The sequence below is a fragment of the Giraffa tippelskirchi genome, chromosome 11, assembly GCF_054371585.1.
Source record: "Giraffa tippelskirchi isolate mGirTip1 chromosome 11, T2T-mGirTip1v1.2.pri, whole genome shotgun sequence".
In the NCBI taxonomy this organism is placed as follows: Eukaryota; Metazoa; Chordata; class Mammalia; order Artiodactyla; family Giraffidae; genus Giraffa; species Giraffa tippelskirchi.
Window position 1 is genome coordinate 30728539 of NC_137285.1, and position 26376 is coordinate 30754914.

Genomic DNA, 26376 nt, shown 5'->3' on the forward strand with positions numbered 1-26376 from the left:
ACTTACTCAAAACAGATCAATGATAGAAACATAACATAAACCACTTAGAAGAAAATATATGGTAAATCTTCAAAATCTTGGATTTGACAGTGGATTTTTAGATATAACATGAAAAGCATGAGTAAGAAAAGGAAAAAATGGATAAACTGGACTTCACCTAAATCAAAAACTTTTGTGCATCAAAGAACATAAACAAACACAATGAAAATACAACCTTCCAGAATGAAAGGACATTTTTACAAATCATATATCTGAGAAGCGTTTAATGTCCAAAATATATAAAGAACTCATACAACTCAACAAAAGACAAGCAACTCAATTTTTCAAATGGTCGAAGGACTTGAATAGATATTTCTTCAAAGATATACAAATGGCCAATAAGCATGTCCAGTATTACTAATCATTAGGAAAATACAAATCAAAACCACAATAAGATAATACTACAACTAACTAAGATCATGGCATCTGGTCCCATCACTTCATGGGAAATAGATGGGGAAACAGTGGAAACAGTGTCAGACTTTATTTTTGGGGGCTCCAAAATCACTGCAGATGGTGATTGCAGCCATGAAATTAAAAGACGCTTACTCCTTGGAAGGAAAGTTATGACCAACCTAGACAGCATATTAAAAAGCAGAGACATTACTTTGCCGACAAAAGTCTGTCTAGTCAAGGCTATGGTTTTTCCAGTGGTCATGTATGGATGTGAGAATTGGACTGTAAAGAAAGCTGAGCGCTGAAGAATTGATGCTTTTGAACTGTGGTGTTGGAGAAGACTCTTGAGAGTCCCTTGGACTGCAAGGAGATCCAACCAGTCCATCCTAAAGGAGATCAGTCCTGGGTGTTCATTGGAAGGACTGATGTTGAAGCTGAAACTCCAATACTTCGGCCACCTGATGTGAAGAGTTGACTCATTGGAAAAGACCCTGATGCTGGGAAGGATTGGGGGCAGGAGGAGAAGGGGATAACAGAGGATGAGATGGCTGGATGGCATCACCAACTCGATGGACATGAGTTTGGGTAAACTCTGAGAGTTTGTGATGGACCAGGAGGCCTGGTGTGCTGCAGTTCATGGGGTTGAAAAGAGTCGGACACGACTGAGGGACTGAACCCAACTGAACTAGGGGGTTACAATTTTTTTTTTTAAATGGAAAATAACAAGCATTGGCAAGGATATGGCGACTGAAACCTTTCTGCTGCTGCTGCTGCTGCTAAGTCGCTTCAGTCGTGTCTGACTCTGTGCGACCCCATAGACGGCAGCCTACCAGGCTCTACCATCCCTGGGATTCTCCAGGCAAGAACACTGGAGTGGGTTACCATTTCCTTCTCCAGTGCATGAATGGGAAAAGTGAAATTGAAGCCGCTCAGTCGTGTCCGACTCTTAGCAACCCCATGGACTGTAGCCTACCAGGATCCTCCGTCCATGGGATTTTCCAGGCAAGGGTCCTGGAGTGGGGTGCCAGTGCCTTCTCCGAAACCTTTCTACATTGCTGGTTTTGTTTGTGCATGCATGCTCAGTCATGTCCGACTCTTTGTGACCCTATGGACTATAGCCTGCTAGGCTCCTCTGTCCATGGAATTCTCCAGGCAACACTACTGGAGTGGGTTGCCATGCCCTCCTCCAGGGGATCTTCCTGACCCAGGGGATGAACCCACATTTCCTGAGTCTCCTAAATTGCAGGCAGATTTTGTACCCACTGAGCCACCTGGGAAGCCCCTACATTGCGGGTGGGAATGTAAAATGATGCAGTCACTGTAGAAAACCATTTGGTTGTTCCTCAAAAGTTTATCATAGAATTCCCATATGATACATCAATTCACTCTTGGGTATAAACCCAAAAGAAAACAGGACTCAGATACTTGTTTGCAAATACTCATCATAGCATTATTCATAGTTGCCAAAAGATAGAAGCAACCCAAGTGCCCATCAACTGATGAACAGAAAAACAAACTGTGGTGTACACACACAATGGAGTATTATTCAGCCACAAAAAGGAATGAATTCTGACACATGCTAGCATATAATGAATGTGAAATAAGCCAGACACAAAAAGTTGAAATAACTGTATGATTCCACTTACATGAAATACCTAGAATAAGCAAATTCAGACAGAAAGTAGATCAGAGGTTACCAGGGTAAGAGGGGTTAGAGAGAAGATGCCTGAAAAGTACAGGGTAACTTCTTGGGCAAAAACAAGTTCTAAGGGCTTCCCTGGTGGTCCAGTGGTTAAGAATCCACCTGTCAATGCAGGGGACATGGATTTGGTCCCTGCTCTGGAAAGACCCCATGTGTTGTGGGGCAACTAAGCCTGTATGTCATTACTGAAGCCAGATCTGAGTCCTTTGTGTTCTTACATGAAATAGTACAAATAGTTTTTTACATGAAGAATGTCATACTTTCAACAAAAATATATATATTTACATATTCAAAGAGATTTATTATAAGGAACTGGCTCATGAGATCATGGAGGCTGGCAAGTCCAAAAACCTGCAAAGCCAATATCCCAGTTCAAGTCCAAAGGCCAGAAGCTACTATAGAACAAGGAAAAGTCAATGGCCCAGTTCAAAGGTCACCAGGCAGGAAGGTCCATGGTTCTATTGATTGCATGAGGCCAGCCCACATTATGGAGGGCAATCTGTTTTATTCAGTCTACTAATTGAATTGTTACTCTCATCCAAAAACACCCTCACACAAACACCCCGAATGTTTGACAAAACATAAGGGTACCCTGTGATCCAGTCAAGTTGACACATCAACTATCACATATGGGGAAAGTAAGTAAAATCACAGCCTTTAATACTAATAAGCTTAACCAAGAGATAGGTAGCAAGGCATAGTATAGACAAGCATATTAGTTTTGGTGTCGGAGACCCTCAGGCAACTTATTTCACCTCAGCCTGTTTTCTATTCTATAGATAGGAATAATATCACTTTCCTCAAAGAGCTAACATGGATATATGAAATAATGTTTATAAACCTAACATTGGCATATATTTCATACTGACAATTTTTGAAACTAAACACACTATTTTAATACTAAAAATTCCATTTTACTGACATCATCCTCTTGAGGCTCTTAAAAGTTTACATCAGTCAGAACATTAAGTTGTCCTCTGAGGTTTATGTAGATCTGGCAATGAACTACCAAGTTTAAAAATCTTTTGTCTTTAAGAAAATGTTTGTTTTGACCTCCTTCCCCACCTCTCCCATGAAGTTGAGCAAAAAGAAATATAAAAAGGGATGATTTTTTTTTTAAGTCACTCTTGAAAATAAGATGAACTTCTCTGTGGACGACACATGGCAACAGAAACTGTGATCAGAGCTGAGCTGTGGGCCTGTGGGCTCCAAACAGTAGCAGCTATGCGTTTTTCAAGAGCAATTAAGTGTCCTCAGAAGGCTCACTGCCTGAAATCGGGCTTGTTAACTCAAGCAAATGGCAATTAAATAAAATTAGAAATCAATTAACATGATTTGTCTACCTTAGAAAAACATGTTGGCGGGTGGGGCAGGCAGGGAGAGGAACTCACACAAAGACCAAAGTAATACAGATCACATTTATGATACAGCTAAACTAGGGGAAGTTACAGAGAATCTTAGCATGAGATGAAGCAAATAGATCAAAAGAATGAATGCAGAGCTCAGACCCAGTCATATATACAGTAACTGAATGACATATAGCATCTGAAACATGGTATTTGGAGGAACAGCTATACACATACAAAAATAAATAAAACCCAAGAACTAAACCACAAGCAAGAAATTCAGGTGGATTAAAACATCTAAACATTAAAAACAAACCTTTTTTAACTTTTGGAAAGATGTACAGGAGAATACCTTTATGACATTTCCTAGACAAGACTCAGAACACACTATTATGAAAGACTGGTGAGATTACATTGAAATTAAAAATGTTTATTTAAGAAGACTCTATGATCAAATACAAGGATACACCACAGACTTCAAGACAGCTGAAACATACGTAACAGAGCATTATGTAGTATGCAAAATATGTAATAGCTATAAATCCATAAGGAAAAGACCAAACATAACAGAAAAACGGGCAAAAGGTATGGCCTGCGAAATCACACCGCATTTTCTCAATGTCCTGTACTTACACGAGGCAGCACTATTCAGTGTGGGGGACTATCTACAAGAAATGAATATCAGAAGAAGACCATTGGGGCCCTCTGGACGCTGGTTACTACACACACAAAGTAGTATTTTTTTATTTGACATACAGTCCATAATATTAGTTTCAAGATAGTACTTTTAGTGTTTTGATAACACATATATGCATTAAAAACATAAAAACGCAGACTAGAATATGCAACCCCTCTAGGACAGAGGTTATCTCTGGGGAGAAGGGATGGAATCAAAAGGTAATAAAATGAGTTTCAAATGCATCTAACACTTACCTATTAATATGTTCATAGATCTAAAGAAAACATAACCAAATGCTAACATTTATTAAATCTGCATGGTGGAAATAAATGGGTGTTCTTTAAGTGATTCACCTTTCCTCTTAGGTTTGAAATATTCAATAAAGTTTTAAAATAATGAACCTGAAGAAATGAAAACAACATTTGCTTTGAACAAGCTTATTTTTATAGATTTCAAAAATGGCAATTTTCACAACACATAAGAAAAATATTTTTCTAACATCAAAATAAGCTTCTCTTTGGTATAGCAACACACCACAAGTGTTATCTTTAACATAAAAAATTAATCAAGAACTGTGACTTCATATGTTAAATAAAACTATCCTTTGCCCATCCATGTGTCCCCTTTCACAGGCCCATTGTGGGGCTTGGAAGTGTAGTTCTGTGCATACCTCCACAGCTACAAAGAATTAAGATGCTGCATCAGATACGTCCAGAAGTCACACAACAGAGAGTAAATTGGCTTAATCACTGACACATATCACACAAACTCACCAAAAGAGAGCACGTGTGCACAACACAGGATATGAGACAAGTAAAACTGAGCACCGTCATGAAGATCAAATAATACGAAAATAATTACATCATTTAAATTTGATGCATTTTTTAAAAGTACTTGTTTAGAATTATTACATTCAGAATTTAAAATTATTACCTGCCAAGCTCCAAAAGTAATAATACAGAGCCATAATTTTGAAAAGGCACTTTAAGGAGAACAATTAAACATACAAAACAGTGAATATGAGAAATATCCATAAAAGCAGCTAACCTCAGAAACAGAGGAAAAAAAAAATGTATTTTTTCAAGATAGGCTTCAGTAAAAGTTTTTTTGAACAGCATCATAGAGGGGCAAAAAATATTTATCATATATTTTTAAAAGTTATCAAAGTTCAAATTGCTGTTAAAAAAAAAGATAACATTTTCCTTCAAGTCAGCGAGGTTCTGACTCAAAACACTTTTTCAAGAAACAATTAACATCTTTATGCTAAAATTAAGAAGAAAAAGCAGCTTTTAATTATGCTGTCCACTCTTATTTAACAAACATTTAATGACTGTTGTGTAACAGTGTTTTAGGTTGCTGGAAACATGGAAGTAACTAAGACACAATCATTGGTTCTAGGGAACTTAGCCCAGTGGAGCTAAATCTAACATCGGTAACATGAAAGTTTACCTTCTTTGGGCCATAAATAAAGCTCAACTTCAAATTCTGCTACTCTTGGCATCTTCTTGTAAATAGAAGAGCATAATGGTCCACCTAGTTTGCTACTGGTAACACTGTGGCATTATTATCTACTGACTAACTTTCATAAAAGATTCTTTGAAAGTTCAGAGAACAGAAAGTGTTTAAAGATAAACAAATATGAATCAGCCTCAAAAATAACATCAGCATTCTGTTTTCACAAAATGAAGAAAACCAAGAAAAATTTCATCTCCAGTATCCAGAACCGTGCGATTATCCAGTCCCCATGGTATATGTGCAAACATCATAAATGAGGAGGTATGCATTATTACAGTCAAATCAGTTGTCAGGCTTCAAGGAATCATAGCCTTCTTTCAAGAGGTCCCGCCATGTTTTAAGGAAACGTGCATTTTCTGTACATTTGAAGGCAAGCTCTTCCACTTGAGCTGATACTGCAGATGTGGCTTCCAGAAGTTTGGTTAATGAAAATAATGCCTGAAAGTTTAAAAAAAAAAGTCAAACAATATAAGTTTATTTTTTAAATTCTCTCCCTATTTTATGAACCTGTCTGAAAATAGCTTAGACTCTAATGCCCAAGTTCTTTTCTTTAAAAGTTAAAAATCTTCAGACTAAGACACGCCAGCTCTTCAGTGGAACCTAAAAAAATTTTCTACATTAAGTAAGCTTTGAGGACATATGTCTACTAGAAAGATATAATGTATGAGACATGACCAGTCAGCATCTTTTTCGGGTGATAATACACTAGAGTCTCATCTAGCTCAACAAGACGACTTGGGCCCGTTGACACCAAGTACCAGAAGTATTTGAAGGACTTATGATACAGCTTTTACTGATGGGAGGAAGGGACTTGCTCTGCTATTTTTATCTGTTTAACACTGCAGACCATGAAATCGTATGAACCAAAGAACAGACACTCTGAGCTCACAATTAACATCAACAAAAACAACACCCATGCAGAAAACACGGCACTCTTGGTGGTAAACTCACTTCTTGATCAAATGCTTTCTTCACCCACCGTATAAAATAACACTGTTCCTGGGTAACAAACACATCAGCACTGCATTCTACACGCTCACTTGGAACCAGCCTGGTTCAGCAAAGATGAAGCTGTGTCAGCATTTCATCCATCTTTTTTAAAACAAATACTTGCTGAGGAATGAGAGAATAACGGAGTTCAACCCGTGGTTTGCAATCTGCACAGGAGGATCTCCCGGTTAAGACGACACCCTACAGACTTCATTCACTTGACCTTAAATCGAGAAACCCGACTGTGTGTGATGGGTGGCGGGGTGGGTGGGTGGCTGTGAGTGTACACGCGCGCCTACAAACTGGAGGCTCAACAGGAGTCGTCCAGACCAGGAATCCCGGCCATCAGAGGGACGGGTCTTTGTACCGTTAGGGGAAGCAATCTGGACCACGGGGCGGGGACTAACCCATCATAACTGGGTCCGCCCAGACGGATAATCGCCTAGCCAGCAGGCTCTGGGCAGGCGGCCAACTAAACAGGGCGAGGGGGAGGGAGACGGCTCAAGTCCCAGCAGAGGAATCCCTGTCTGGCCCTCAGCCCCGCAGACGAGGCAGGGCGGTGGGTTTGTGAACTGCGCCGTTTCGGGTTACAGCGCGAGAGCGGAACCAGACCTCCGGGTACAAAGACCCGGCGCGGGCGCGGAGGGAGAGGGATGCCCGCGACTCCCGACGCGGATCTCGACTACGAGCGGGACGCGGCCCAGACCCGCCGGCCGCACTCACGTCTCCGATCTGCAGCTCCACCTCTTCCAGCGGGTCCACCAGTCGGCCGCTGCTCATGCTCGGAACCGGCCAGCCCAAGCCCCCTGCGGCACCGGGGGAAGATGCTGAAGACGTATCTGAAGACGAAGGAGAAGGGGGCGGCGGCGTCGGGGAAACCTGCAGCCCTTCAGGGTTCGCCATAGAGCGGGGCTGGGCGACTGGACCGGACTTGGGAGGCCGAACCAACACCAACCGTCTTTCAACCGCTCGCGCCCAAAGCCCAGCGGGCCCGCCTCTTCTCGGCTCTCCGCCGGGGACCGCCAAGCCTTGTCACTTTCTCGGGACAGCCAATCAGATACCAATGAGTTCGCCTGCGGCTGCTCTCAGCTCCAAGGGAAAACCTCCCAACGGGCTCCCAGACGCCGCAGCAGAAGACCACAGCTCCCAAGGTGCCATGCGCGCCGTCCCGCCTCACCGTCTTGGGGCTCTGCGCGCGATTCGCCCTAGGATCTGTGGTTTCCCCCTCCCCAACCATTCCGGCGCCCTTAGCGCACGCCGGGTGAGAGGCCGCGCAGCCTGCAGCCGCGGGCGGCGCTGGGACTTGGAGTCCCTTCCCTTGCCTCTTCGGCCCGTGACCCGGAAACGCCTCGGGCGTCGCATCGCGTCACGTCACTCGTGGCGCCCGCGCACAGCAAGATAGGCGGGAGCGTGGTGGAGCTGGAGTGTTCCGCAGAGCAGGCAGGTGGTGACTGTTCGCGTCCCGGCCGGCGATGGCGCCCCCAGCGGCTTAGAGGTCCTCCGCCCAGACGAGCCAAGGCCATCCTCCTCCCCGGCGTCCGCCGGCGTCCTGTCTGCTGTGAACATGCAGGTGCTGCTGGCCAGGTTGGCCTGCCCGGGTGAGCGGGGTCTGCGGGCGCGGGTTAACAGAGCAAGGTCGCGGGGCAGTCCGAGCCCGCCTCGCTAGGAAGGAACTCGGGCAAGGGCGCGCGGTCAGCGCCAGGTGGATCCTGGGTTCCTCCCCGGGCTTGTCCCTACTGAAAAAGTTGACAACTAGGGCAGAGGTCACGGGCGGAGGAAATTTGTCAACGCGGCTCCCGAGCTGAATCTTCCCCGAATCGCGGTGCTGACCCTCTTCCCAAAGCCCAGATGTTGTTCTAGACTTGTAACAGCCTTGTTGGAAAATGGGTAAATTAGCTATTACACAGGTTTTCTCCTTGGTCCTCGCCTAACTTGCGTCTTGCAGCCGTCCTACTCCTTTCTTAAGAATTTGAACTGTGTTTTGTCACACTGACTTTTATATGGTACCCAAGTCATCAGGTTATCTCTGGAGCCGGGAATTTTTCTGTGTTGTCTAAAATTAACCCTACGGCGTATCGTGTTATGGTTGCCCCTAGAACCATCATGATGATTTGGTAAAATACCTCGTTACCTCCCCTTTCACCTTAAAAAAAAAAAAAAAAAGTAGAATGATGTTGTTGAACGGTTTTTGTTTGTTTTACTTAAAAACAGTTTTAAAAATAAAAAAAAAGTTTACTCCAAGACATCTCTCAAAACTGACTTAATTTTTTTCTGTAGTTTATTGGAATTAGACTTTGGTTCTAGAATAAACAAGTGTACATATTGCAGATTCACAGTTCTTATGTAAATTTCACAAAAGTAGAATTTTGTCAAATTTGTCTACCATGTATTAAATAATTAGAATTTAAAAGTTTCTATGGCACCCCACTCCATTACTCTTGCCTGGAAAATCCCATGGACGGAGGAGCCTGGTAGGCTACAGTCCATGGGGTCACTAAGAGTCCAACACGACTGAGCGACTTCACTTTCACTTTTCCCTTTCATGCATTGGAGAAGGGAATGGCAACCCACTCCAGTGTTCTTGCCTGGAGAATCCCAGGGACAGGGGAGCCTGGTGGGCTGCCGTCTATGGGGTCGCACAGAGTCGGACACGACAGAAGCGACTTAGCAGCAGCAGCATTACTGGTGCATGTATTACAACACCTAATGTGTAAATACTGTGACTGAAAAAAATGCACAACGTTAAAGGTTGAGGATTATGTTTTACTCAGCAGGCACAGGGAGCACTCAGCCCAGGAGACAGCCTCTTAAGATAGCTCTGAGGGACAGTTCTGAAGAGGTAAGGTAGAAGCCAGGATACATAGGAGTTTTTGCAAAAACAAACAAGCTGAAACACACAAAATAGGTAGTTGGAACATCAAAAGATTACTGCTAATTAAATATATATATATATCTCAAGTTAATGAATTTAGTGCTTTTCTGTGTATGGGCAGATGTGAGAGTTTGGGCTCACTGAAATCATTCCTTTGCTGTGCATCTCCACTATCTAGGCCCAGGGTCCCGCATTTCTCCTTCCTGAATCCCTTCAGAGTACACAGTCAGGGACGGCTGCAATAGCTGAGAGCTTGATGGCCACAACATCCTTTGTTTACTCATACAGCAGGTGATATTCTTTGTCCACAGTGCCTCCTCTAAGTCATAAATTTGACCAACGTTTGGGAGTCATTTCATGACCAGTTTTTGTCCCTTGGTGCTAGGAAGGTTCATTCCTAGATCAGGAGAAGATTCTGTTGATAGGCCACCCAATGTGTTATTTTTGGATCAGGCCCTGTTGATAATCTAAAATTCTCTGGAGTGCCTGTCTCACTAGTGTATGATGATCCAGTAGATGTTTTCCCTTGTCGTTTCTTCCCATATCTGAAGTTGCACTGTTACAATTATTCTGTGTAGAGTTAATCTATATGTAAATTGTCTTAAGACATTAATTTTGTTGGAAGCCTGGTTAAACACTGGATGATGCCAAAGGAAATCTTATGAAATAGAAAGGATATAAGTTATTCAGCTAATAACATTAATAAGGTCATAGTGCAGCAGAGAGAGGGACAAGTCGTAAGTAATTTGAATCCAACAAGAGAGCAAATTAAAACAATGATTAGTATAACTAGCTGTAGTCTGGTTGAAATAAGCCATCCAGTCCACAGGAGAACCAGCTGAACAAGCCAAATTTTGGAGGGATCACGTAGAGAGAAAGATTATGTTTCATCTTCGTTTACAAAGGTATACTTTATCAACTTGTTATAGATAAGTGTAAGAGGAAAGGTTTTTCAGTTCAGTGATATCATCTGAAAGTTATCAGGAATTTGTATTTGCCAAAAAGTCATTTTTATAAATCTCGAAGATTTTCATTTTACAAAAGCATCAGAGTGAAGCAATGATTGTCTATAAATGACAAAATACTTAAAATGACATGGTTAAAGATCTGATTACAATGCAGTTGACAAGAAACTTGGATATTTCTGTGACAAACAGCATTTTAAGATAATAACTAGAATTACGATTGATAGCATTATATTGATAACTGGACATACCAGACTTCTGCGAGTTCTTTATAAATTTTAGAATATCTGTATTAATGACATCTAACCTTAGATGGCTTTACCACCACTTATGTGACAATGTTTCCCATGTACGTTAACATAAATAAACCTAATTAGTTTAATATCGGAGAAGGCAATGGCACCCCACTCCAGGACTCTTGCCTGGAAAATCGCATGGACGGAGGAACCTGGTAGGCTGCAGTCCATGGGGTTGCGAAGAGTCGGACTCGACTGGGCTACTTCACTTTCACTTTTCACTTCCATTCATTGGAGAAGGAAATGGCAACCCACTCCAGTATTCATGCCTGGAGAATCCCAAGGACAGGGGAGCCTGGTGGGCTGCCGTCTATGGGGTCGCACAGAGTCAGACACGACTGACGCAACTTAGCAACAGCAGCAGCAGCAGCAGTTTATATCTCTCTTTGTGCTATCAGGGTTCCTTTGAAGTATCCCAGAGTTAGTTGAAGGTGAAAAGGACTTTAGTTAGAATTTGCTATTTGGGAAGTTTGCCAAAAATATCAAAAAGGTTTCAAAACACTGGTCAAGTAGGATCATAGGTCATTGTGAAACAACACTTATTCACTTAACCAAAGTGACAAAATATTTCAAAAGCAAAAACAGATCATTTAGAGGCACAGAAACTCAATCTGTTATCAAAAGCAGGGAAAATGTTGTTCTCTTAACAGAGAGAGAAACCAAGACCAGTCCTACTCCAGCCTACTTTTAATTACAAAATCCATTTACGTTATTAAATTTAATCTAATCCTAGCCTGACCATTTCCAGCACTCCTTTTTCAGGGCCCCTTTTCTATAGACCTTCCACAACTTTCTCTATTCTTATTAGTTTGTTCCTTAATTTTTTTATCCAGAAATAACTGACTCTAGGACAAAATCACCCTTACATTTCCAACAGGTTCATTTCTATTCTTCAATCTTCTTTTGCCGAAAACATACATCCTACTTTTCTTATACACTGAAATACTTCCCTTGATAGTTTTAGTAGCTTTGATTACATGTTATAGTTTTAACCCTTAAAAACCTTAATCTTTAGCAGAAACCTAAAAGGAACAAGTGATTGTGAACTGTTTGTGAAACCAGCATTTCCCATTTAGGATATTCTATAACTTCTAGAAACATATATCTTCTCATAACACAATTTCTTTCTTCTATGTGATTCAAGACGTGTCCAATAAAGCCAAAGATCTTTAGTTTCCCTCTTGTGAGGAAACGAAAGTAGGTCAATTTAGACCTGTTTAGCAATTAATGTTCCAATATTTTATCTTATTTGAAATGACCTGGATATTCAAGGAATTCCCATCATTTAACTTATCAAAATTAAAATTACCAAAAATCTGAAGAAACTATTTTAAGATAAACATACCCAAAACAAAAGAATTCCTAAAGAGTTCACCAGAAAATTCTTATCTCATTTACCTTTATTTGGTAACTTAAAGTCATATCAAGTTTTACTTTTTTTTTCACATTGACAAACTCTATTACAGAAATGACATGAACTTACTGACCTTCAGTAAACTTAGGTATAATAAAAGTAAGACATGTCTGTATTGACTAAACCAATGAGCTTAAGATAACTTTAATATCAGATATTAATTTAATATTGAATATTTTCTAGACCATGTGAACCCCAAATTCCCTCCAACAAGTTTATTTTATATTTAGAAATATTTAGTTTGTAAGTACTTACTTGAAGTCAATTAAATAGAGCTCTTTTATGAGTTTAATTTTGTTCATATTTTCCAGTTAGAGAGATCTCATATGTGATGTACACCCAGACACATAAACAGACAAAACTAGAGATCGCATAGCTTCACTCTAAAGACTTAGTTGTGAATCAGGTATTACCATATAAACTCACAAGTTTATAAGTAACAGTTGTTTGCTCAGATTAATACTTCACTATTTGTGGAAAGGTCTTCAGATTTATATTTGTCCTTGATAAACCCTTAAGGAGACTAAGAATTAGATTTTGGGTGAGGGAACCTTTCCAACAGTTCGAGTTTTAAAAGGTCTTTTTCCCATTTTCCCCCCTCCATTTCAGGTTTTATTTGAGTGAGCTAATTAGGCTCAGTCTCAGTTCTTTGGGAGCTGTATTTACATTTCTGATCTGTAGAGACTTGTAAGATACAGTAGTTCCTGATATTAAAAGATTGATTTGCCCAACTATACTTACTTTGATTTGCTTTTGTATCAGAGTTTTCCAGCTAAACTGAAAATCAAAAAAGAGTCCTGGGTTATAGAACTTTAGGATTTAATTGGTCATGCCTTCAAAAACTTGCATAAGGCATTGACAAAGCCCTTCTTCCTGAGTACACAGGTTAGACCCAGAGCAAAATGTCTATTATTATTTTTTTAGTCTCTGAATATTAGTTCCCAGTTTTTACTTTATATTGTCTTGGCTCAGGTAACCCTATTGGTTTCCTTTCATACGTTTAAATAACATTTCCTGAGGGCCAGATTGATATACCCTGTCTTATAATACCAAGCAGAGGAAGCTCAGTGAAACATGTCTATCCCACAATATAATTCAGCAGAAGAGATGTAAACATCTTATATAAAGCCTATTTAGATGTACGAATTTTTATAAACTTTCATCTCAGTTCTGTCAACTTATATACCTTTAACTCTGGTTCCCATTAGAACCTAGTCAACAAGCTTTGGTCTTAAAAGGAGTCCTAGAAGCTTTCCTTTCTTTTATTCTCCAACCATTTTATATATTTTGTATAAAAGACTCTCAGATCCCTAGTGAGGAATTGAGCCAAGGGACACAAGCCCTCTTGTCAGTCTTGTAACTTGACTAATATGTCTAACTGTTGCCCCAACTAATTGTTGGTCAGGTAGCTAAGTACAGTTTTTTTCCCAGCCTTTTAAGGGTATATATTTTTTAAACTGGCTAAATAGAACAGACTTGTTTGGGGCTCATTAATACTGGGAACCAACAGGGTGTCCATTTGGCTCATCCATCTTTACTTAGTGTTGCATCAAATCCTTTTGCTTTAATCCCGTTAACATCTGTCTTATTTATCCCATTTATTAATAATCATCTATATATTTCTTTATTTGGGGGGAACAAGTACCTTAAAAATTTCCACCTTGTTGAGAAGAAGTCTGTAGACTTCCCTTTCAGTTTTTTTTTTTTTGACTTTCATCTTAACATTAATTATTCTAATGCTTTTATTAGCATCTATAAGACCCTTTGAGGGGAAGCAGAGACCACAAATAAGTCTTCCCAAACCTTTTTTCTTTGTTTTAAAGGAGTTCTTAGGTTAATCATTATATATGTTTTCTCACCCTCTAATTTGCTTTTTTCATGGGTACCAATAAAACAGTGCTTGTTATGAGAGCTCTCTAAAAATTTACCAATTTAAAAGTTTTTCCAATTAAAAGATCATCATGTGGCCATTAATGAGCTATATCTTAATAGTTACTCAAACCTATAAGATGCAAGAGGCTTCCCCACAAGAGAGTGTGGAGAATGCCACCTAAACAAGATCCAGAAGCTTTACTCCCCAAAATAGTCTAAGAAAATGAAGGCTGACACAATAAAGGTAAGATTGCAAAGTCCCTGAGAGTTGGCACAGTGGACAACTGACTGTGCAGAATCTCAGTCTGTTTGATTAGTTGACAGATGTACACCATATGTGTACCTTCTGGATGGCAGAGACCAAGTTTCAGGACACACACACACACACACACACACACACACACACACACACACACACCCATACAACACCAAAGATCACACACACACACACACACACACACACACACACACACACACACCCATACAACACCAAAGATCACACACACACACACACACACACACACACACACACACACACACACACACACACCCACACACCCATACAACACCAAAGATCACACACACACACACACACACCCCCATACAACACCAAAGATCAAGTAGGCGTTTAGGCACAATAGGCAAAGACATAGAAAGATGATGCAAGTTCCTCCTAGAGGACTTTTGTTTCTTTAAGGTTATGTTTTATTCAACAGACATGAGTGCATGCTCAGTTGCTAAGTCATGTCTGACTCTTTGCGACCCCATGGGCTGTAGCCCACCAGGCTCCTCTGTCCATGGGATTTCCCAGGCAAGAATACTAGAGCAGGTTCCCATTTCCTTCTCCAGGGTATCTTCCTGACTCAGGGATTGAACCCGTGTCTCCTGCATTGGCAGTCAGATTCTTTACCACTGAGCCACCAGGGAAGCCTGATATGATCAACAGACATGCTGAGGACTTAAGCCCAGGAGTCAGCCTCTGAGATAGCTCTGAAGGACTGTTCCCGAGAGTTACAGGAAGAGCCAGGATATATAGGAATTTAAGGCCGAGAGAGTAAAAACAGAAAAACCAGGTTGCTGGAACATCAAAAGGTCACTGCTAATTAGAGAAAACTAGACATCTCAAATTAATGAATTAAGCACTTTTCTCTGTATGGGAAGATGTGAGAGTCTGCGTTCGTTGCAGTTATTCCTTTGACAAGCATCTTTACTCTCTAGGGCCAGCACCTTGCTCTTCTCCATTCTGAATCCCCTCAGGGTTGTACTGTTGGAGGCAGCTGCTATGGCTGATGGCTTGAAGACCACAACATCTTTTGTTTACTGAAATTAGCAGGTGACATTTTTTGTGCACAATATGCTTTATGTTTTTCAAAAATATCAGAGTAATCAGGTGCAGTCTGCCCTCCTCTTAATTTAATTGAAATCATTCTTGGGTCAGGTGCTATCTGAATCCCACCAAAATTACTATTTCTATTTCCATTGGGTCTCTAAATCATTGCTGTTTTCATGGCCTCATGTTAGGACTACAGACATCAAAGAGATGGACACAGAATTGCCATCAGTGTGATTCTGTATGGTAATATCATGAGTTCTCTGAACTTTTTGACCTCACTTCTCTACCAAAATTTAGCCAAGGTGTCTAAGTATTTAAATCTCTAAAGTTAAGTGTCAGATTTGTATTCAAAAAAGGGGTAAAGATTGTGACTTTTTTTAACCCCCTGAAGGAAATTAGACTACCCAGTTCCAGATATTTTTAAGAAAATTATTAGCTGTATAAGCAATGGAATTACAATTTTGTCTGGTACCAAATCAACAGATTCAAAAGCAAATGATAACTTCTGTATACTGAATTACAATGCATCAAAAAAAACTTGTTTTTTATAATAAATAAGTATTCTTTTAAATGGTGATAATACTCTATTTGAACTCTGGAACTGAGCTCTCCCATAATATCTTTATTTACCGTTTTTTTTAAGATTTAGTAAAGGTGAAGGGATAAGTAGATTTTAAAAAGTTATTCCCAATATTATAGTTTTTAATATGCTGTTTGCAAATAGAGAAAATTAATACCTTGACTTTTTTTTGTAAAAGAGTGACTCTCAAAAAACAGATTTCTAGGCTTTAGGGTTCAGTGCTTCAAACCTCTTGCCCTCCTGCGTTCATTGTAATCTAATTGATTGTCTGATGCTAGGTTTTACTTTTAAAAAATTCATTTTATTGGAAAGAATGAAGCATAAAAATAAATCAGTTATGCAGTTGAGTGCTTAAGAATATAAATAATTAGCCTTTGCCAGGCTGACATCTCCTTTTAATCAGAAAAGAAGGAAAGTGAGAGGAGGAAGGGAGGGAGGAAGGAAACAGCTTGTTTCAGGTCCTATAACTTCAGAGACCAGGTCAAGTCCAGTTGTAGCCTCAGAGTTGGACTGGTATTGGAAGGATAGAGACTGGGTTGGCTGGGGTCACCTGAATTTCTCTCTCTCTGCTGTAAATGAGGATTGTAGCTGCCCCACATGTCTCATAAAGTCATAAAGAGTACCGAGTGGTAATAAAATTAAAAATTCATAACTGTTCTATATGCCCATGAAAATACATTTTATTATATACTCCAAATCCAAAATGCAAAAACTTTGTTGAGATTTATTGTTTGTTTATTGTTCCATGTTTAGAAACTCATTCACATGCAGACAGATGCTTCACTATAAGAGACAAAAACTGAGAAAGGCCTCATTGTTATCATTATAATCCAGGAATTAGTTTTAGGAAAATAAACCAGAGATTTGAAAATTCCTGGATGACAATTACAATTGTAATTAGGGAGGTACCTATTGGGTTAACAAATGTGTATTAGTCACTTGTTATTAGGAAGGTACCTGTCAGGTTAACAAATGTGTATTAGTCACTTGTTATTAGGAAGGTACCTGTCAGGTTAACAAATGTGTATTAGTCACTTGTTTTGTGTGAGACATACTGGGTCCTGCACAATAGTGTTTTCTAGGCAAAGACTGACAATAAACTTCAGAGCTGATGAAGTAGGGAGAGTTCATAACTTGCTGAATTCAAACACAGAGTAGACAAACTCCAGAGTCTGTTCACTTAGCCCCTGCCTTATTCTGTGTTGTCTTTTTTGTTTGTTTCTTCAGTTATTAAATGTTATATCTTTCAGCAGCTTTAGATTTTAAAAAAAAAATCGAGCAGAAGGTACACAGAGTTTCCTTTTAACTTTCTCCCGTTCCCTGATAACATCTTGCATTGGTGTGGTACATGGGTCACACTGGGGGGGCCGGTGCTGATACATTAAAGTTCAGAGTTTATATCAGGTTCACTCTGTGTGTCGTCCATTCTGTGGGTTTTGACAAATGTGTAATAACACATATCCTCCATTAATAACATCATCATGCAGAATAGCCTTGCTGCCCCACAGATCCCCTTTTTTCCACATATTATCTATCCCTTCCTCCCTCTTTTTGAACACCTGACACCCACTGATCTTTTACTGTCCCTTTTCCAGAATGTCATGGAGTTGGACTCATAAAGGATGTAGCATTTTCAGTATGCGTTTTCATTTCTTCCAGGGTCTCTTCATTTCTTTTTAGCACTGATTGCCATTCCATTGTATGGGTGCACCACAGTCTGTTTATACACTCACCTATTAACGGACATCTCCCAAGTTTTGATAGTTATGAATAAAGTTGCTATAAACATTCAGGTGAATCTTTTAAATTCTGGATATTTTATTGTGATAAGAACACAACATGACATACACACTTTTGACAAAATTTTAAATATATGTTAAATCCCATGGACGGAGGAGCCTGGTGGGCTGCAGTCCATGGGGTCGCTAAGAGTCGGACACGACTGAGCGACTTCACTTTCACTTTTCACTTTGATGCATCGGAGAAGGAAATGGCAACCCACTCCAGTGTTCTTGCCTGGAGAATCCCAGGGACGGCGGAGCCTGGTGGGCTGCCATCTATGGGGTCGCACAGAGTCGGACACGACTGAGGTGACTTGGCAGTAGCAGTAGCAGTATTGACTATAGGTACAGTGTTGTACAGTAGAGTTCTAGAGTTTGTTCATCTTGTTTGTCTGTGGATTTTTGTATGGATGTTAATTTTCAACTTATTTTGGTGAATGCCAAATGCAATAGGAATTGCTGGATCCTATGTTAAGAGTATGTTTAGCTTCAGAAGCAAGTATCAGAGATACAAAGGAGTGTAGGAAGAGTTGATGGACTACTTTCTTTGCTCAGCCCCTGCAACGAGCACTAGGTTTTCAGGATAAATCAGACCCTCTCTGCCTTTGAGGAACCCGTGAACTGAGAGGAGACAGATAAGACAGTCCTGTACAATGTGTTACAAGAGCAAGGAGGGGCTTAGAACTATCAAGAAGAATTTTCGTAATTTCCAAAGGAAGTTTAACCAGAATAGAAAGAAAATTCCAGGCAAAGAGGGGATTGCCCGACAGTTCAGTGGTTAAAGCTCTGTGTTTCCACTGCAGGGGGCACAGGTTCCATCTCTGGCCTGGGATCTAGGATCCTGCATGCCTTGCTGCCCAGCCAAAAAAAAAAAAATTTTTTTCTTAAAATTCCAGACAAAGGAAATAGCAAGTTGTCCACTTAAGAATGGCTAAGATAATAAATCCTATGTTATGTATATTTGACCATAATAATAATTTAAAAAAACAGCAAAATAGCAAGCAAAGGGCCCAGTGGTGTGAAAAAAGACAATATTTGGAAATATGTTTAATAGATTAATTCTGGAAAATAGTTTCAAAAGATAAACTGGGTTCAGATAGTAAGAGATCTTGTATGCTCTTCTAAAGAGTATATAATTTATCCTGCATTCATTCATTTTTTTCAGAGTATCAAATGATTTAATTATAAAACTTAAGCTACTTATTCACCTTCTAAAAAACACAAACATGAGAATAAAACAAATACACCCAAGACTCACTAGCCCTTGCAGGATAGAAAGAAGCCCTGGACAGAGAGTCTGCAAATGTTTTTCCCTACACCCAACTCTGTATTTCCTCATCCATTGGAGGGTCCCATGTTTTGACACCTCTTACAGTGGAAAGGAAGCAGAAGCTACAAGAGTTACATAAAGTGGGTGGCAACAATCTTATAACTATCTGGCGCTAATAGCTTGTACACTCTGATTTGCAACTTTGAGAAACAATATCAAATAAGCATTGTCAAATACCTACTCCTGGCCAACCTTTACTATCATTCTTTTAAACTACATCTTTGAGACTCATTGTGTTAATTCATTGTAGCTTCTGCTTATCCTGAAGCACAGATGCTAAAATCCCTACACAGTCTCTTAAGTAACAAAAGTTACTTTCAGGACAACCCCAAGGTGCTGTGGTAGTTCTTAATATAGCTGTAGTGCCTGGTGGGTGTCATCCCCTAGGACAGGCTGGCCAGATGGCAGCACCATGCGGGGGCCCACACAGTCACTTTCCTACAGCCCTGCTTGCTCCCTCTCCTATCTGAACACCACCCCACAGTCAGCGTTGAACCTTGAAGTCAGTGAGGACCTTGGCTTCTCTTCATTCTGAAGTTGAATGAAGTAACTGTATCCAGTTCTTCACCATTAATTCAAAGGAGCTTCTAAAATATGTCAGGCATGTTCTAGGGAAGCCTTCTGGGATGGAGCTGGAGGGTCTTGGCTTCCAGGCTCGGGGAGGTTGGGGGGCAGGGGGCAGCACTGGCACAACTTCTTTTTTCTGGGCCACCAGGAATTCATGAATTGCTCATTCTGTTTGTGGCCAGAAGATATGGTTTAGTTTGGGATCCACCACCTCAGAAAGAATTCTGTGCACTCCAGCTTCCAACATCCCTGACTGAACCACACTCTGCCTCAGACCATTTTACAGCTGGTTTTTGTTCATAGTAGGACTCCATTCTTGCTTATCCAGATGTGTTGACAACAAAATTATCCGCTTTCTGCCTCAGGTTTTGGTAAGCTGGCTTGATGTCCATCTGGGCCAGGCAGTCCTGGCAGAAGCTGTCAGACAGGCCCTGGCTCTTGAACTACTCCAAGATGAGCGTGATGAGTGCGAGGTCCCGGAGAGGCACTGAGGCCGGGCTCACGGGGCCGCCGCTCCTGACAGTGCCCGTCACGCCATCGCAGTGCCCATGGATGCTGGCCCGCGCTGCCACTGCCCACCGCGTGTGTGTCCCCACCACCTGCCACAGCTGTACCTCGGGCCTGCGAAGGAGACCGAGTATGGCTTCCTCTCAGAGACAGAGGGCCTGGGTCATGTAGAGGTGGCAGAGGTGGAGGAAGGGCTGGCGGGGGGACCGCAGCATGGCCTCATTTATTCTCTTTTTTCAGATTTATGTATTTGGCTGTGTAGGGTCTCAGTTACTACAGGCAAGATTTGGTTGTGGTGCACAGACTCTCTAGTTGTGGCACATGGGCTCAGTTGTGGCATGCAGGCCCTCTAGTTGTGTTGCATGGACTCCAGTTAGTTGTGGCACATGGGCTTCAGAGCACGTGGGCTCAGTAGGTGTGGCATGGGCATAGTTGCTCTGCAGCATGTGGGATCTTAGTTCCCAAACCAGGAATGGAACCCACATCCCTGCATTGCAAGGCAGATTCTTAACCACTGGACCACCAGGGAAGTCCTGCATTCATTTATTCTTGAAACATTTTGAGAAGGGGCATTTTCACTTTCCCTTTTATTCAACATTGTGTTATTTTAATACTTACGTTGGATTATAAAGTATTTATTTAATAAAAGAGTTTAAAGGAGGGGGAAAAATGAGTATGTTTAGCTTTGTAAGAAACTGCCAAATTGTCTTCCACAGTATCTGTACCATTTTGCGTTCCCAAAAGTAATGAGTGAGTTCTGCTGCTCCACCTCCTCAGCGGTGTTCTCCATGTTCTGGGTTTTGGCCATTCTGATAGGTGTTTCTGATAGGTGTTAGTTTGCAGTTTTAATTTGCAATTCCCCGATGAAACGGGGTGTTTAACATCTTTTCCTATACTTATTTTCCATCTGAATATCTGTTTTGGCCAGATGTCTGTCCAGATCTTTTTGCCTGTTTTTAAATTGAACTGTTTATTTTCTTGTTGAGTTATTGATATATGAGTTCTTTGTGTATATTGTATGTCAGCCCTTTATCAGCTGTGTTTTCTGCAGATATTTCCTCCCAGCCTATGGCTTAGCTTTTCTTTCCTTCTTGTTGGCCTTTTAATGTAAATAATGTCTTATTTAACAAATAAGACACTAATGTTTATGTCATTTTTTGGTCTTATAGATGTTTGAAATTTTAGTTAAATGATTTTATGATTTTTGAGATTTTTGAACTATAGTTAGAAAAACTTTTCCAAATCCAATTTTCTTTTTAAAAATTATAAATGTTTTTCCCATAATCCCATAATGTCTTTCCCATAATAGTTTTATTGAGATGTAAGTTATATACCATGATGTTACATCATCTGAAGTATACCATTCAGTGGTTTTTAATATGTCCACAAAGTTCTGCAACCATCACACAGTGTTAGAACATTTTCATCATCCCAGGAAGAAATCTCATATCCATTAGAAATCAATCCCAACTCTCCAGTCCTAGGCAACAACTAATTTATTTTCTATTTCTATAAATTAGTTTATTCTGGATATTCTATATACATAGAATCATATAATATGTGGTCTTTTAAAATATATATATTTATTTGACTGCACTGCGTCTTAGTTGTGGCAGACAGGATCCTTAGTTGCAGCATGTGAACTGATTCATTGTGGAATGTGAACTCTTAGTTGCAGCATTATGGAATCTAGCCCCCTGACCAGGAGTTGAATCTGGAACCCCTGCAATGGGAGCACAGAGTCTTAGCCAGTGGACCACCAGGGAAGTCCCTAATGTGGTCTTTTTGTGGCTGGCTTCTAGTCACTTTAACTTAATGTTTTCAAGGTCTGTCCATGTTTACTTCTTTCTATTGCTGAATATAATTTCAGTATCACTTTTTATTTGTCTATTCACTAATGGACATGTGGTCATTTCCACTTTGGAGCTGCTGTGAATAATGTACCTATGAACATTCATGTAGAAGTTTTTGTATGGACATGTTTTCTTTTATCTTGAGTATATACCTAAGAGTGAATTACATGGAAACTATGCTTAACATTTTGAGGAAATGACGGACTGTTTTCCAAAGTGGCCACTCCATTTACATTCTCATCAGTAGTGTAGGGGAGGGTTCCAGTTTCTCCACATCCTCACCAACACTTGTTGTTATCTATCTTATTGATTATAACCATCCAGTGGATATCAACTGGTACCTTATTGTGGTTTTGATTTGTATTTCTCTGATGGTTAATGATACTGATCATCTTTTCATGTGCATATTGAACATTTGTTTATCTCCTTTGGAGAAGCAGCTATTCAGGTTCTTTGTGTGCTTTTAATCAGGTTATTTGTCTTTTTATTACTAGAAATAAGTTCTTTGTATATGTTAGATACAAGCCCCTTATTAGAGATATGATTTTCAGGTATTTTCTCCCCTTCCATCAGTTATCTTTTCTCTTTCTTGATAGGATCTTTTGAAAACAAAAGATTTTAATTTTGATGAAGTACAGTTTTTCCATTTTCTCTTGTTGCTTGTGCTTTGGTGTCATAGCTAAGAAACCATTGCCTGATCCAAGGTCACAAGCATTTATACTTTTTTAAAATCTTTTCTGATAGCATGAGGAATTCTCAATAATATATCCTTTATCCAACTTAACTTCGTATCCATAAAATAATCATCAAATGTAAAGAAATTAACACTGATACAACAGTATTCACTAAACTGCAGATTTTATCCGGATTCTTTTTCTGTTCAGGACCCGGGCCTGGTCCCCACCTTGCTTCAGTTGTCGTGTCCTCTCATGTCACGTCTGCTTCAGTGTGGCATGTCCTCTGTCTTTTGTTGTGTCTCATGACCTTGACACCTTCAGTGTGGACTGGTCAGGCATTTTGTTGGACGTCCCTTGATCTGAGTTTGTCTGGTGATTTCTCACAATTAGATCAAGGCTGTAGACTTGGGGGAGGTGTGCCACAGAGGTGAGGAGCCTTTCATCTCTTATATACGTATACATACCTTTCTCATCACATCACATCATGTGATACTACTATGTCTTATCGTGGTAATGGTAAACGCGATCACTTGGTCAAAGGGTCTGTCATAGTTCTCCACTGTGAAGTTAGTATTTTTCGTTGCCACACTTTACTCACTGGAAGCTCAGCCCACACTCAAAAGCAGAGAATCAAATAATTTGTGGATTTATCACTGTAATCCTTTATACTTTTTTCTATTAAAATCATTGATCAAATGAAATTCATTTTGATATTAAGAAAGAGCTAACTTTCTGCCAGTCTCTGACCGTTTAATGAAGAACTATTTCTTCTTCTTGATTTGAAAAGGCATCTTTAGCATATCCAAATCCTTATGTGTAGTCTACCTTTTTATGAACTCTATTCTGTTCCTTTGATGATTTTATTCCTTCTCCCATGACAGACTCCCATAGCTCCATATGTAAGTTTTGGTAGCATTCAGGGCTATTCCCAAGGAAGGATTCTGTCTTTTTATTTTTATTATTATTAAGGGAAGGATCACTGTGGAGAGGAGTACTAGTGAAGGGAGTAAGAAATTGAAGATCCAGGAGTAAAGGAGGGTATTACTATGTAAAGTAGGAATATTTCTAAGAAGATGGGAAGGAAAAGCATCATTGTCCAGGTGGAAGGATCCGTCTACGTGAAGAGAAAAGACCTTTATTGTAACCTGAGTGAATGAACAAAGGTCCAACACAACACAGATGACTTTAGAGCTTCTTGCCGGGAGCTGAGACAGTCCCACCTAACGAGTTCTCTCTTTCTGTGAGGCCTGCTGTGCTCGGTCTCAGTTAGGCACGGAGGAGAGAGAGGTGCAGGTTTAAGGACAATGGAAGTTGAATCAACATTCTTGCAGAGAGATCTTGGCACACTTGTGTTTACTTCCATAAAATTCTTATTTGCTAACTCAAAGAATATATACAATAAGTTGGAAGGTGGGTCCCCTTAATTTAAAATGGAGCCAACCCTGAAGTGCAGTTTGCCCACATGGTCCCAGTATAACCATTAGTACCTCCTCTTGGTGCTCACCACTAAGAGCTTCCCTTGCGGCTCAGCTGGTCAAGAATCTGCCCACAATGTGGGAGACCTGGCTTCGATCCTGGGTTGGAAAGATCCCCTGGAGAAGGGAAAGGCTACCCACTCCAGTATTCTGGCCTGGAGAATTCCATGGACTGTATAGTCCATGGGGTCACAAAGAGTTGGACATGACTGAGCGACTTTCACTTTCACTGTAGTGCTCTCCAAGTATCTGGTTTAGGTGGTAAATTATACGGTCATCCTATTTATAGGTGAAGCTTGACATAAGGTAAATTGAATAGATTAGTTTATTAAAAAGCTTTTAAAATGTTCTAGTTTGTGAACATCGCTTTATGAGGAAAAGCCAACTGAATTGTCTACCTTGGAAAGAGAACAATCTGCTTCAGTCCTCTCCCAGCTAAGGGCTCTGCAGTGTAGCTTTAACTGTTCACTGACTGAATGTCTGCAGTGTTGATGTGGCCAGAAGATAAACAGGTTTCCAAAGAGAAGGTGTCACGTGGACTCTCACAGTTACCTTAGTGGGGGAGTTTCCTGGCAGTCCAGTGGTGAAGACTCAGCACTTTCACTGCCGTGGCCCTGGGTTCAATCCCTGATCAGGGAGCTAAGACCTTGTAAGCTGTGTGGCAAGACTAAAAAAAAAAAAACCAAAACAAAAAAAGATGGTACTTTAATGATCACCTGGTAACCCTTTACTTTTTGAATGAAGAAACTGAAATCTATAACAGTTGAGTGATTCTTTAAGGTTTTAGGGCTAATTAACGGAAAACTCCAGTATTCTTGCGTGGGAAATCCCATGGATAGAGGAGCCTGGCAGGTTACAGTCTATGGGGTTGCAAAAGAGTTGGACATGACTTAGTGACTAAACAACAACAAACAGAAAACAGATCAGATCCCTAGTCCTAGATTTTGTGTGTGTGTGCTTTAAAAATTTTTTCAAACTACTTCTGAGAAAAACTACTTGAAAAAATAATACTGTTCATAATTTTTGTGCAGCATACCAGTGCTTTCATGCCATAAAAATTAAGAAAAATTACCTACCTCTGTGTGCTACACAATGGTGTTCAACTTCTGTTGTGCCTCGAATTACTACCCACTATACTGTTTATCCCCGGGATCAGGACAAGCGATGGGAAGGTAAGTCATCATTTCTGTAAAATTGTTGAGATCTTTCTAGAAACTTTGTATCATTTTGTGGAAGTAAATATTGATATTATATTTTTCATAATAGCATAATATTTTATAACTTTATCAAATCTGTTACCTATTAATATTTAGATAAGCAAATATTTGCAAAGTTACACTAATAGATCTCAGTAATAAAAGTTGATTTATGGAAGCTGAAGTGAGATAACACCCTCAACAGAACTAAGAGAACATTCTACTGAAACAATAATATACTTTGTATAGCTCTCGCAGGAAGCAGAGGGGCAATTTATATAAATAATGCTGTAACTCACAGACTTAAAGAATGAACTTATGTTTGGATGGGGGTGTGAAGGGGAGGGGAGAATGGGGGGAACAGATAGTTAGGGAGTTTGGGATGGTCACGTACACACTACTATATCTAAAATGGATAACCAACAAGAATGTACTGTATAATGCAGAGAACTCTGCTCAATGCCTTGTGGCAGCCTGCATGGGAGGGGAGTTTGGGGGAGAATGGATTCGTGTATATGTATGGCTGAGCCCCTTTGCTATTCACCTGAAACTATCACAGCATTGTTAATCAGCTATACCCCAATACATAATAAAAAGTTTATTTAAAAAAATAATAATGCTATAAAGGATAGTGAGTACTCATAACCCAACCTTGTGATTTTATCAGGTCGTAGTCATCCCAGAATTGTCATGCATGTTTAAACCCTCTTCACTCCCAGGAGTGAACATGGAGCGGTTTGCGGAGGAGGCAGACGTGGTGATTGTGGGCGCCGGCCCTGCGGGGCTCGCCGCGGCCGCACGGCTCAAGCAGCTGGCTGCCCAGCACGAGAAGGACATCCGCGTGTGTCTGGTGGAGAAAGCTGCTCAGATAGGCGCTCACACCCTCTCAGGGGCATGCCTGGATCCACGAGCTTTACAAGAGCTGTTCCCAGACTGGAAGGAGAAGGGAGTATGAAAAGCTGTTATTTATACCGAGTCTCATCTTGACTGT

The 26376-nt window shown here is 40.4% G+C and overlaps 2 protein-coding genes and 1 pseudogene across 8 annotated transcripts in view; 1 reads left to right on the top strand and 2 right to left on the bottom strand.

The window, feature by feature from the left end:
- Positions 1-3897: 3897 nt before the first annotated feature.
- On the bottom strand, positions 3898-7798 carry C11H4orf46 (chromosome 11 C4orf46 homolog). 4 transcript variants are annotated; one of them, XR_014068848.1, is made up of 3 exons: positions 7075-7798; positions 6657-6790; positions 3898-6115 (listed from the first exon to the last, which is right to left on the bottom strand). XR_014068848.1 is itself a non-coding variant. In XM_081541718.1 (2 exons), exons 1-2 carry the CDS (start codon positions 7568-7570, stop codon positions 5960-5962), a joined length of 336 nt encoding a protein of 111 aa, XP_081397844.1. In that variant the 5' UTR covers positions 7571-7798; the 3' UTR covers positions 3898-5959. The 4 variants fall into 4 exon arrangements, 1 of the variants encoding a protein (XP_081397844.1); XR_014068849.1 differs by lacking the exon at positions 6657-6790; XR_014068847.1 differs by having other exon boundaries at positions 6657-7798.
- Positions 7799-8062: 264 nt separating this feature from the next.
- ETFDH (electron transfer flavoprotein dehydrogenase) overlaps positions 8063-26376 on the top strand; it is a 41519-nt gene continuing 23205 nt past the window's right edge. For all 4 annotated transcript variants that reach the window (XM_081541689.1, XM_081541687.1, XM_081541690.1 and 1 more), the window contains exons 1-3: positions 8063-8265; positions 25221-25361; positions 26105-26334. In XM_081541689.1, the coding sequence (XP_081397815.1) occupies positions 8232-8265; positions 25221-25361; positions 26105-26334 (405 nt within the window). In that variant the 5' untranslated portion in view covers positions 8063-8231. The remainder of the gene's footprint in view (positions 8266-25220; positions 25362-26104; positions 26335-26376) is intronic.
- Positions 19708-20992, bottom strand: LOC145526352 (biorientation of chromosomes in cell division protein 1 pseudogene; annotated as a pseudogene).